At 40.3% G+C, this 14,107-nt stretch overlaps 1 protein-coding gene across 1 annotated transcript in view; it reads left to right on the forward strand.

Moving 5' to 3' along the window:
• Positions 1 to 14,107, forward strand: part of adgrl3.1 (adhesion G protein-coupled receptor L3.1) — a 128,499-nt gene that overhangs the window by 74,081 nt on the left and 40,311 nt on the right. The window contains exons 8-10 of the mRNA XM_083929248.1: positions 5,225 to 5,650; positions 7,148 to 7,251; positions 13,502 to 13,687. Of these exons, the coding sequence (XP_083785374.1) occupies positions 5,225 to 5,650; positions 7,148 to 7,251; positions 13,502 to 13,687 (716 nt within the window). The remainder of the gene's footprint in view (positions 1 to 5,224; positions 5,651 to 7,147; positions 7,252 to 13,501; positions 13,688 to 14,107) is intronic.

The raw sequence follows: 14,107 nt of genomic DNA on the forward strand, positions 1-14,107 counted from the left end.
ATACTCGATACTTTATACCATTTTCCATACCACAGGGAGAAAATTACGAAAAAAAATGGTAGAATTTAAAAAAATAAAGATTAGAACAATACAAACATGAATAGCAACACTTTCAAAAAGTTGTCGGACGTAGTGAAAAGAAAAAAGAACTCATAACTGCAGGATATATATATGAAAAATATGTTTAAATTCTCTTCTTTTATTGTGTTGTATAGCTCAGGGATTTTTGTGTACATAAAATACCACAGTGTAAACAGGGATCTGGTCCATGCTAATGTAATCAGCTACAGTCTACAGTTTATCTTCTGTGTTTCTGGTGACTTGGCACCATATTATCATTGCTGATTAAATAGTTGGTAAAGCAGGCTGCCACTGTTTCTGTTTTGTTGGTGGTTTACGTTTCAGACACAATGTTATGTCATCCTATTAAATTTATTTTATGTCTGTTAACGTTAGACGGGCAGGACTGATGATGTTAGCTGCTTAGCTCCACCGTTAAAATTAATGTTTATTATTATTAGCTTGTCGCTTGTTTCCATCCTTAGCCTTTTCCCTGGTTGCTAGTCTGGTATGCCAAATACTTCCAAACAGCACTTTTGCTTTGGTCATTTTCCACTAAAACTGGTCTCGAAGGTCCTTCAGCAGCAGTGCTAGCTGTGTCCAATCAGCTCAGTGTTGTTAACATGATGAACCAGCGTTCATTTGCTCAGAGAGATAAGCTGTAGCTTCTGTCTTATTTTGTCTTCAGCACTGCGGGGTGACGTTACGGGTCAACTGGATAAGGCGGAGGCTGCACAATTTTTAAAATTTATTATTTTCCGAGTATTGATTTTTTTGACAGACCTAAAAACAGGGGATCACACACTACAATCTTTCACAAGGAGGAATCCCTGGTGAGTAGCCTGCCAAAATCAAGCACTTTAAGTTGTTTGTACACTGATTTGCAGCAATAAAACAAGGAAAAATAAAAGACCGGTTAGGAGGTGTTGTTGTTTGCCCATATGTTCACAAAATCTACTATTTATATGTTATCTCTAGGTGCAAAAACAACTTTGGTTCCGTAAATTACAATTGTTACAGACTACCCATAACCCCGGTTTCCCCCCAGCCGTGTCTTACACTCTCATTAGCTCATGGACACAACGACAGGTTAATATACTCTAGCCTGCTAGATACCGGATTGCTTCTGTGAGGCTGTGGCAAGCCTCTGGTTCACATATCTGAACGGCTCACACATCTGGCTTGTGTGCCGAGCCAACGCAGACTTGCCTCCAATCTGAGGCTTTTGTCAGGAAGCTCTAAAAACTATTGCGAGTGGAAAATCAGGGCTTAAGTCATGCAGTGTTAACAAGGCATAATAGCCAAGTTTATTATACAACAACTGATACGCAAAATGCAATATGATAACTGAGGTTTTTCCTAAAATACGCCTATCAAAATGTATCACCCACATGCATGTGAAGGGCACACATATACAGTAGATCAAAATATCTTAAATTAATTTGTGACTGTATTTCAGCTTTGTGTCAAATGCTTGTTCTTGTGGCATCAGTCTCAGTAAAGAGCACAACGTTTAGGGTAGCTGACATCATGAAGTTGTCATGGCACGTTTACTCAAGGCTTCCCAAGCTTAAACGCGGAAAGATATGTCAGTCCCCATGAGTACAACCTCTAGCCTTTTTCTCAATAAATGTTTCATGAAGCTGTTATGTCATGCTCCTGTAGTTCCCCGCAGCATCTTTTGCAGCATCCTGAGTTATGCTAGTGATGATTTCATAACATTAGAAGATCATTTTTTCCTATTTAAATGCTGCAAAAGAGCAAGCAAAGGCAGACAAAATAAAGACGCCAAGCACTGGGAAATTGAAATAGGTAGAATAAAAGTGTGGCAGTAAGGGAAACAAAGTTATAAATTAGAGATCAAATCAAATGGAAAATGTCAAGAGAACAGCAGAAGAGAGATAGAGATGCATGGACTGTGAAGTGCTGTGGCCCCTTCCCTGTGATGCTTACAGGCTTTTGTGTTACCTCACCCCAAGCTGCCAGCCCCTGTGTTTTCTGCCCTGTACTCAAATGACAGCAGACATCAACCTCAGACACACACACACACACACACACAAACACACACAGCCCATTACTCTTATATTGTTGTGGCAGAGGCTCTAATGGAGCTTCCCGTTTGAGTGCAGAAAGACACACACACACACACTCACTTGGTTTCATAAGTACACACACATACACACACGCAGATTGACAGCTAGTCCCTAGGCCACTGCTGCTACGCATGATTGATGGCAATGTTCCGTGGAGAATGCATGAGGCAGGGCGGCAGTGATTCAGGAACGGCGAGCAGCACAGTTTAGGTACGGAAACACTCCATTGAGTTGTGGGGGAAGAGAACAGAACGTACAGGAGGAGCAGGATGTTTCATGGCTGTCAGTCAACTAGACAGACAGACGGAGGGAAAGAGAGAGAAAAAGAGAAGCGTTGCGACTTTGATTAAACTTAAAATCCACTCGGAGGGATGACTTCACTTCACAGTAAATATATAAACACCCAGTCTTTTATTAAACCCACACATCCACATGCTTGATTCTCCACACTCACATGTCCCTTCACCCCAAATGAACAAAACAGTAAAAAAAATGACAACATTGACCAAAAGTACTGCAGTGAACTAATTTTGTGCACATCAAACCCTAAATCAAGCAGTAAAGAGTCTGTACAGTACACCAAAAAACCCATTGCAGTTACAAATATGTGCAATTATAACGGCGTGTACAATCAAAACCCTTTACTGAGCAGAGCAAATAGCCCCACCGAGACGACAAACTCTGTAACCCTTCAATGTCAGTGACCAGCATGTAGTACAGAATAGGGCCTGAGGCACACCAACCCTTTAGACAGAGAAAAACAAGTGACGGTGCTTTCCATTTATGCCGAAAATCATGAAATCTAGAATTTTAACATCAAGGGCAGACTTGAAGCCACCGAGGCAACTTCACACTTTTGGCAGCAAGCGATTTTTGAGCGCCTGAAGGACTCTATCACCCAGAAATCATGTAGCGTGAATGATGTCGGTGTATTGCTCTCTGTGCAAAAAAAAAAAAATCTTATTCATAGCAGCTCCCCATTGTGGAGATGGTGAGGAAAATCTTTTTAGGCAAGTTTAGCAGTCCTTGGACAGAGCATTACAATGTTAGATTTCCTACCATGTGAAGAAAATATTTTCAGACAGTTTCTATACACAGAGATTGAAATTCTGAAATACACATTCCGCTTGTTAAAGTGGCATACCATGAAATACTTTGAGTACCTTTGGATTTAGGTTAGTCTGTTTGTTTGTTTGTTTGTTTGTTTGTTTGCCTTTATTCGTACCCAAAAAGTGCAACAATCATGTGAGAATCAAGTGCTACATTTTAGTAAGGCTTTTATTCTTATTTTTAGATTAGTTCTTGATTTTTATATGCATTTTTGTTGATTCATGGCCCAAAGTGCAGTCTGAACAGATGAGTTTTTAGTCTGCAACTGAAGATGTTTCTGCTGTCCTGATATCAGTGGGGAACTTGTTACACTATTGTGGTAGCAGGACAGCAAAAGACAGGTCAGTGCCTTTAATCAGATTTGACCCACTATAGGCCTCCAAGCAAAGTATATTAAGTGAGCTGTGTTGATTTGGCATAAGTTGTATCTAGGTGCAAATGTATATAGTGTATAATAGGGTTATGTATTGGCAAGAACCGGGCGATACAGTACTTATCTCCATATAATAGGGTTATGCATTGGCAAGAACCGGGCGATACAGTACGTATCTCCATAAATGGGTTATGATGAGTAAATATATTGTGATATATTGGGATACTGTAAGAATGCAATACATTGGTATTTGCTAATTGTTGGAAAACTATAATAGAATAAGGAGCACACCACCTGCAGATGTTGTTAAGCTGCAGTGGAAGAGTCAAATGGCCGGTGATACAACGCCACACACAACTGACATGAATCTTTGAATGTAAACTCAATAGGGTTTTTGAGAATCTATACAATATCAAAACATACTCAAATGTAACAATATTTTCTTACACCCTAATTCTCATAATGTGGAACATCTGTAGCTTCAAATATATTGCATAGGTTGTTGGTTTGTTTTCTGTATTAACAGATTCCTCAAAAATACTTTTCGGCAATCTCAGCTGTATAAGTGTTAACAGTGAGAGACAAAGCTATTCACTGAACATTTCCAAGTAAAAATGTGACTTTAGAAAATGGGCCCCACCTGTAGTCAATATTACACATAATGACTTCCAAATGATTTGAGTCTGATAAAATAATTCAAAGAGAAAGTGAGGGAAAGCTGTAAATAATTATTTCCCTCTATCCAACTTTCAATTCTACAATATTGATTTATACCATGTGCAGTTGAAAGCCACAGGAGATTAGCAGACACACTGGCGCAGTGTGTTCACAGAAGGACACTAACACTTCACAAACACATGCTCTATTCCTCTCTCCTTTCATCATTCATTCTTTATTTCTGTTCCCTGAACAGGGCCCATGTTAATAATTGAACTTTTTTTGACGATAAAATATTGAAAATAAAAGAGTGTGTCATATTAATTTAAGTGACCTTCCTGCCTCACATGATGTCATAGTCTTATGAATCATGCATGACACTGGAAGAATGTTTTTTCTTTCTGCTAGGTTAGGCAGCAAGAGCCACCACTGTGTACCAGTCCCATAGGGAAGACTGTTAATCATGTTTGCAAGGTCAATTTAATTGTTGGTCTTGCTTGAAAATTTTGCATTCATAAATAATATTGTCCCACTTCATAACACATGTTTGGAAACATGCCCTTAACTTGGGTGTAACTTATAAAGAAAAAAATCAACCCACAGAGATCTGGCATATGACTACATTGACAAGGAATGAAACACTCACATTAGGAAGTCATCAGAAACATGAGCTACTCCCTGTCAAAGCTATTTAGTGCTATGAGTGCCTGGAAATGTGTTTCTGTCTGTCACTATAATCTTATGCTTGTAGGCTTACTCACAGTGCTCTTAACTCTTTTGTTCTTACTTTTGCATCCTGGGAGACATTTTGGACTCATGTCTTGGCATGAGGACCCCCGCCATGTTGGGATGTACAAATCTGTCATGGCTCTTTGCTAAAGGCTGAGGCACAGTGTTTTTGTGAATTAAAATCGTCTCTTTTTCTTTTTAGACTATCGCCCACCTCCCATGATGCCACCTAGCCGAGGAGGCGGAGGTGGTGGAGGTCCAGTTGGTGGCGGAGGTTCCTCCTCTTCATCTACCAGCCGCACCACCACAACTCGTTCTCCTCCCTACTACACCACCCCACGGCCTCTTCTCACCACCTCGCCAGGCCAGCGCTATCGGACCACCACCACAGTTCGCCAGCCTATCCTGGTTCCTGCCGGAGGCTCGTCATCCGACACCAATCAGATTCCAGACACCAACCAGAAAGCTGGAGGACGCTCCCCTCCAGTGCAGGTCCCTCCAGCTGCCCCACAGCCCCCTGCCCTCCTTCCCCAAGACTTTTGCAGTCCAAGGCTGACAGCCGACATATCATGGCCCCGCACACAGCAAGGCCAGACAGCGAAGCAGCCCTGCCCTGTTGGGACACTGGGTAAGGAAGCTGCATGGGCGGGTTAATAGTAGGGGTACAAATAAAGCTTTTTCACAATATTTTATCACATGAAAAAAACAACTACAGTGTTATAACTACAAAGGGTATTTTAAAACAAAAGCACATCATCAGAAATTAAGATATGTATTGATATTTTTACTTTGCATTGATGATATTGGTTACCTAGCACAGCAGCTGAATTCTCGCAATAACCAGATGATTGAGGGTTCCCATGTCACATGAAAATCCGTCTTGTCAGGCTCCATGTAATGTGTTAGTTTTTGTAGCAAAGGTGAGATGGCCAATCAGTGTCCTTTAAAGAGCTACTGGCAGTTTGGGCTGGTAGTGGGGGGTTACAGCTGGTTACGAGTTAAGAGGCAATTGCTTGTTGAAAACAACAGCTTCTAAAGAGGTTAGATGCTGCAATAGCATCAGTTATATCAGAACCGGATATTATTTCTTCATTGAAAGAAGAGAACTGCACTGAAGGCTTTTCTCCATGGAAAAAAGGTTTTCTCTTTTCTCCTGATTGACTTCGGCAAGAGTTTGATAGACAGATAGTTGGAAGGGAAAGCGCCTGCCCTTTTTCAAACAGTTTCCATTGAGGCTTTCTGAGATGGTTCTGTGTAACAAAGCATCTGTCGAGTGAGGTTATGATATTGGATCGTGATCATTAAATCAATATCTTGATCCAGATTGATGTGTGTGGATAGCAGAATGTATGGAGGAACTGACATTGTACTCTATCCAAGAATTCACTGGTCCCGCAAAAGCATCACTACCACTATTAAATACAAAAGTACAAGCAGCAGAACATATGATCTCGGTCTTAACCTGTAAAAAGTATATTAATGTTGTAGCTGGTCTATATACTCCACATGATACTGGCTAGTAATTCAAACAGTGCATCACATGTTTTGAGATGTATGTGTTTGCATGTTTCAATAACTTGCTACTATCTTCAATAATGAAATGTAGCCAAGTCAATTTGTTTAAAAACAATGAATGTTTACCAAAGTACATAGCAAATTTTTCAATTCATTTTAATTTAAAATGTTAAAATTTAAACACCTCTGCAAAGCACCTTGACCTCTGGTCAACATTGTTGTTTTCAAATTTGCAAATTAAATTGACTTGTCAGTGCATAGGTTAGAATTTAGTGAGGTATAAACTTTCCTGCAGTAATGGACAATGCTTGATCCTCCACTGATATAAATGTCTGAAGTAAAACAGCCAACATATAGTATACAATATCCTCTGAAACTGTAGTGGGGGAGAAGAACAAATTCTCACAACACACACCTATTTAGGGCAAATTCTCCTATTTTAACCAATTAGCTTACATGACAAAGGCAATTCTTCAATTCCCCTTCCATCCACACACACACACCCCTGCACACATAAACTGCTTAGAAAACCTCAGGCACCTCAAGAGCCTTATTGTCTCCTGGTGAATGTCAGCAATGTCTTACCCTGTTTGTTTTGCTGGTCTTGCAGGCGTGGCTACATATGTGTGCTTGGCCCATTTGGGCTACTGGGATCCCCAAGGGCCTGACCTCAGCAACTGCACGTCGCCCTGGGTCAACCACATCATGCAGAAAGTAAGTCTGAAGGCTGCTGGCCCTCCTACCCCCCCCCCCCCCCCTAGTTTAAGGGTATAAGAGTATGTGTTATGGATATAGTCCTGAAGCAATTTCTTACGCATGGAGACGCACTGACTACAGGGGAAGATTGTAGCTATGTATCCATTTTCGTTTGTTAATCCTAACTCATGTTCCAGATTTGAATGCTTTTATATTGCCGTAGGAGATTGGAAATTTCCAATAAGGTGTTTCATTCACAGCGTGCTATCATCATAATACTCCAACATGCATCATGATAGTCTGATTTACAATTTTGATTCATGGCATTGTGTCTGTTCTCACAAGTCTTAAAGGGTTTCCTTTATTAAAAAAACAAAAAAACAAGGGAGTCACGTGATGCAGGAATAAGCGATGGCGGCTCTCACTGTCTTTTGGGTTAGTATCCTTAATATATTCTATAATACAATCAGATATAGGCATTTTTTCTTTTACATTATACACCAAACTCAAACATGTCAGAAGAAGCTAAAAGCTCGACTGCTGGCAATAACATGGAACAAAGAAAACTTCGCTCAGCGGCACAGACCCAGCTCAACATGTACACGAAGGGAGTAGCAGCTAGCAAATATCCTACACGGAGCCTGACAAGCCTGATATGGTTCAGATTCACGTGATGCTGAGTAAAATATTAGACGAAACAGCGGACCTGAAACAAATTTGTCAGTCTCTAAGCTCTGTGGACACAAAGCTCTCCTCTTTCATTTCTCGCATTACGGAGGTGGAAGACCGAGTGAGTCAGCTAGAAGATGGGCAAGCTATCCTTAACACAAGACCAGCGGCAGCCACTAAAGAGGACATTCAACTACTGACAGAGAGGCTGGCCACAGCGGAGGACAGATCCCGACGCAACAACTTCAGATTCGTCGGGATACCGGAGTGGGCAATATGACTGCGTTCCTGAACGACTTTATCTCAGAGACCCTTGGCATTGATCCAACCCCGGTAAACAAGTTATGATATTCCCGGACTACTCGAGGAAGACGCAAAGAAAGTGAGAAGCATTCTCACACTGCAAAGCACTCCACGAGCGCAAGATTATATTTGTCATGCTCTACCCTGCACTTCTGAAAATTTTCATTGGTGGACAGAGTCCACGGGTGCTCGATAACCCAGAAAAAACAATGGAGTACATCGAGAATTACTGAGGTAAATGTTTGGCACGGTGTGTGCGTCATGCGCTCCGGGTGCGCTCTGAATAGGACTTGGAAACTACTAGATCTTGCTGTCCGTCTAGTCAGGAGTATAATGGTATGTTTGGGGCGGGGTGCACATATGCAATGTTGCAGACATATGTGTTGATATTGGACTTGGACAATATAATTTAAAAATTCAGGCTCTGCCCGTCACAACTTATTTTGTATATCTGACAATAGAGTTGATATTTTTCATAGCCAGGGGGCCAACAATTCCTGCGTTTGGTATTAAAACTGTATGTTTTCCATAACCTTATATCTGATCACAATTGTGTTATCGATACTCGCAATGGACTTTTAGGCAGAAGTCATGGACCTAAGAGATTTACTTTTTTGTTTTATTTCAACAATGTTTCTGGCTCGGTTGTTCTCTTTGCCAGTCTGGTTCTCAATCTGCGGTTTATTGATATCACTGAGACTATGGTTTTTTGTTGTTTTCGTTTTGTTTATTTTCTTGCCAATATGTATGATTTACGCTGCACCATGGATCTTACATCATAATAGAATGGACACTTACACTACAGTAAAATACATTTATACTGCCTATGGATAGCAGTAGTAAGACATTGGGTTATTCAACCTGGAATGTGAACGGTTTGGACTGTCCAATCAAAAGGAAGAGAATACTGGGGCATCTGAAAACTAAAAAACAAGATGTCGTTTTCTCTCAGGAAACACATTGATGCCCCCGGGAATCAGTTAAGTTATGCAGGGACTGGGTAGGACATGTTTCCTTTAGTGCTGGGTCATCTAAAAGTAGAGGACTAGCCATATTAATTAACAGAGGCTTACAGTTCAGGCTCAGGAAGGAGGTTAAAGATGAGGAGGGCAGAATAATTATAATACTAGCAGAGATACAAGGACAGACTTTGATTCTAGCCAATATACATGGACCCAATGTTGATCGTAGACCTAGAAAGTAAGTTGCACGATCTTGGGCAATATCCCATAATTCTGGGTGGAGACTTCAATATTGTCTTAGATCAAATCCTTTTTAGAAGTAAGCCAACATTAAGTAGAATGCCTGACTCTGTTCTGCCTGTTAAGAGAATGTGTTCGTCTATGGGTCTAACAGATGTGTAAAGGCTGAACCACCCTACTGAGAGATACTTCTACTCAGGCGCCCACAAAGTCTATTCAAGAATAGATTCTTTTTCTAATTTCTAGATCATTGCTGCCTGCCACACTGTCCTGTTCAATTGATAGCATTCTGTTAACAGACCATGCCATGGTCAGATTACAAGTGACCCCATATCAAGAAACGGAAAGATCACAGATGTGACGTTTTAATTCTTCTTTGTTACGAGATGTGAGATTAAAGGAAGATCTTCAAGCCCAGATTTGGCTGTATTTGGAGACCAATGTCCCTACAGCTCCCTCTGCTATAGTGGCCTGGGAAGCCATGAAGGCCTTTCTAAGGGGATTTATTATTCAGTATTCTTCCTATAAGAAGAAGGCCAAGGCTGCTAAGCTCATAGATCTAGAAAGAAGAATTAAAGACATTGAAGCTAATTTAAAAGGAATATATCTGAATCTGTCTTAAAAGAATTGACTCACCTTAAATATGAGTATAATGTTATAATATCCCAAAAAACGGAATATCTTTTGCAGACTATTTTTGAGTCTGGATAAAGCAGGGAAATTTTTAGCTAGGTACATTAAACAGAAAGAGTCCAAATCTTCGGTAGCAGCAGTGATGACTGGGGATGGAACTAAATCTAGGGAAATAAATTATGTTTTCAAGAAATTTTATGTAAATCTTTATACATCTGACAATGCTGCCACGGACGAGGAATAATGTCATTTCTTGACAAATTAAACCTTCCTACGTTAAGTAACTAACAACAGGAAGACTTAGATTCACCTACTAGTTCACAGGAGATACTTGATGCGATTAAGGCCCTAACGGCAGGTAAATCACCAGGCCGAGACGGGTTTACAGCAGAATTTTTAAAATGCTATGCAAAAGAGCTATTTCCTCTATTTGAAAATATGCTCGCAGAAGCATTTTAATTTGGCAGATTACCTTCCTCCTTAAACCAAGCAATTACTATACTCATACTTAAAAAAGAAAAGAACCCAACAGACTGTAAAAGCTATCGGCCAATAAGTTTAATATCTGTTGATTGTAGACTCTTATCTAAAATACTTGCAAATAGATTGGATAAAACACTAAGGTCACTTATCCATCCTGACCAAGTCGGCTTTATTAGACAAAGGAACTCTTTGGATAATGTGATACGCCTTATAAATATTATGTGGTCGGTACAGGATTCCAACGATCCAACAGCAGCTATCTGGGCCAAATTTGGTCAAACATTTCTCAGAAGAAGAAGAAGAATTCCTTTATTAGTCCCGCAAATGGGGAAATTCAATTTTCACTCTATTATTTTTCATTTTACACAAACACAGGCCCGAAATACACACACATGCACAGACAGGACCTATATACATGCAACCAATGGAGAGATGTTAGTCACCTATGGACTGAGCTACTACCGCCCCATAGAATAGAATATTCTAGATAGATAGAATATTCTAGATAGATATTTTTTACAATGACCGAAGGGGCGCAGTGAGAACAAATGGTCTGATTTCCTCTTATTTCACACTTGCTAGAGGCACCCAGCAGGGCTCTGCATTGTCGCAAGGGCTTTTCTGTCTAGCCCTTGTCAGAGCCCTCTTGCAGCAGCTATTCGTAAGAATCAAAATATTCAGGGAGTTAAAATAAATGAGTCGACACATAAATTTCTGCTGTACGCGGACAACATACTGTGGCTAGCCTCGGATCCAGCCAGATATGCCCCAGCACTATTAGATGTTATTAAGTCGTTCTCCATGATCTCAGGGTATGAAGTCAACTGGTCTAAGTAAGAGGCCCTTCCACTGACTTCATACTGTCTAAAACCTCTATTTCAGGCAGGGCTGTTTCAATGGTTTACTGAAGGCATAAAATATCTTGGTATTCTCTTCCCTGAAAAAATTTATAAAATAATCTAAAAGAATTTGGACCTACTTCTTAATACAATTTCATTAGATATAAATAGATGGTCACAACTATACTTCAGTGTCTTCCCATTGAAATACCTCGAAAGTACTTTAAAGGGTTTGACCAAATTTGCAAACCAAATTTATGGAATGGTAAACGTGCAAGGATAAAGTTAGAAAAGCTTCAGGTCCCAGTCAATAAGGGTGGCATGGGCCTCCCCAAACTAGCCCTGTTATCATTATTCTTTCTGTCTGAGACACATAGCTCAGTGGACACTGACACCTGAAAGAGCCCACCCTGGTTTGAGATTGAAAAGAGTTTATTCTCTCCACTTGCCCCCATAAATGCTCTATCTAGCAATATACCCTACGAAATAAAATCTCACCCTATCATATTCAACCTCTATAATGTGTGGAAAAAGTTTTCTACATCTCTTAATATTAATGTCTATCTTAATTCTGAATCTTGTATTTGGAATAACCCAAAGTTGCGTGTTAATAAACACTCCCTTTTTGGAAGGACTGGATAGACAAAGGAATTATTACGCTTGCAAACCTGTATGAGAGGGATAATATAAAGTCATTTGACAGGCTGTCTGGTGAATACAACCTGCCCCGAAGTAATATCTGGAAGTATTTACAAATGCGTCACTTGCTAATTACTGTCATAGGGAGAGGAATACAACCTCAACAGTCAAACCTTCTTTCTCAGACGACAAAAATAATGGGTTTGGGGCATGACACTGCTATCTTCTGTGCAATGATATTCCAACAGACAGTTGCCATATCTTATGCAACGATGCTATCTTGGTCTCCAGATCTGAACATTGAGTTCACACATAAAGAGTGGGATCGTATTTGTGAAAACATTAAGAGGGTTTCAAGAGACATCAACATTAGGTTAATCCAGTTTAAGATTCTTAAACGCTTTTATTGAACTCCGGCCAGGCTTTTTAGGCTGAAGCTGAGGAATAATGCAGACTGCTGGAAGTGCTGCAGCCCGGAAGGCACTCTTCTTCATCTGCTCTGGGAATGTCCCATGATTCAGAACTATTGGCTAAAGGTTCATGATCGCATTGAAAACATTACCCGGACTAGCTTGGAGTTCTGCCTGAGGCTGTATGTTTTAAATGATCCACAAATGACAATGAACTGTGACGCAGCGGACTTTATTCAGACCAGTATAATGGTTGGAAAACAAATTATTATGAGAAATTGGAAGAATCCAGGTTAGCCCTCTTTCCAGGAATGGAGCACAGAGTTGGCAAAAGTGGCATCCTATGAAAAAATCTCTTTCAACATCAATGACAGGGCTGAAAAATATGTGGCGAAATGGGGAAGTTATGTGCGATATATTGATACCAGTTGAGAGTGTGGTGCTTAATGTAAAAGTCTGCATTTGATCCATGTGTGTTTTTTGTTTGTTTTGTTTTTTAATTGTATATTATTTATTTAACTATTTCTGTTTGATTGGTTGATTGATTTCTTTAATCTCTTTATTCTTTTATTCGCAAATGTATCATCACCAAGGGTTAATGTTAAGTTATCATTGTAATGTTGAATACAATGTACCTGTGGTGTTCAAAAACTCAATAAAATACTAAAAAACAACACACACAAGGAAAAAATCGTCCCTGTGAAATAAGCATTGAGGCCGAGGTGACAAAGAAGGAGTTATCTCTGTAAAGTATTCTTAAATTTTTGATAAAAACAGTGATAGAGATGCTGAAAACAACACCAACTCCCTCTCACCCCTTCAAATAATGTAATCCCTGTCCTTCTTGTTTTGCTCCCCCCATCTCATCCTTGTTTTTGTCTTGCCCATTCCTCCACATGTATATCTCTCACACAATCGGCCCATTTCCTCTCTCTTTCGCCTCCCTCAATGACCTTCTCTTCTCGTGCTCACCAACTTTGTACACAACTTTAACTTTACTTTTCACCTCATCTGACTTTACTTCCATCCGTCCCTCTCATTCTTTGACTTTATTCCACTCTCCACCCCCATCATTCTATTTGGCTCCTAGCTCCGTTCGGGTGAAACAGCAGCGATTGTGGCCAGGGAGCTGGCAGAGCAGACCAAAGGGCTTCTGCGCCCTGGCGATGTGCCATCCACAGTGCGGGCAATGGCCCAACTGGTTGAACTGCTAGACGTTCAGCTCAGGAACCTCACCCCCGGGGGCAAGGACAGCGCTGCCCGCAGCCTCACCAAGGTACAGTACTGCCTCAAGCAACACTTGTGTCGAGAGTATTGTGAGTGAAAGAGTGAGATGAATGAACTTTTTTTGCAGGCAATGGTATAGTAAAGTATGCAAGGTAAATTCAAGTATATCAAGTGAAAGAGGGATGCGGAAGAGAGAAGGTAACAGATAGAGAAACTCTTTTAAGTAAACAGTAAGAATAATAGCATCAGTGTTAGTGATTTTGTCTTCCACTCATTCTTCAGGGGTTGGAGAAGATTTTGATGAAGAACTATACATAGCACTGTAAATTTCCACAGGATAAATAGCGGCTTTTAGACATTATTTTATCCTCTTCTGAGAGTCTTCGTAACAAGTGTTGCTCAACATTATGGGTGATAGATAACTGCTTTTAGTATTTGGCAACCCTTTTCAGATCAGGGCTGACATTTA

Source organism: Echiichthys vipera (genome assembly GCF_963691815.1).
Source record: "Echiichthys vipera genome assembly, chromosome: 2".
Taxonomy (NCBI): domain Eukaryota; kingdom Metazoa; phylum Chordata; class Actinopteri; order Perciformes; family Trachinidae; genus Echiichthys; species Echiichthys vipera.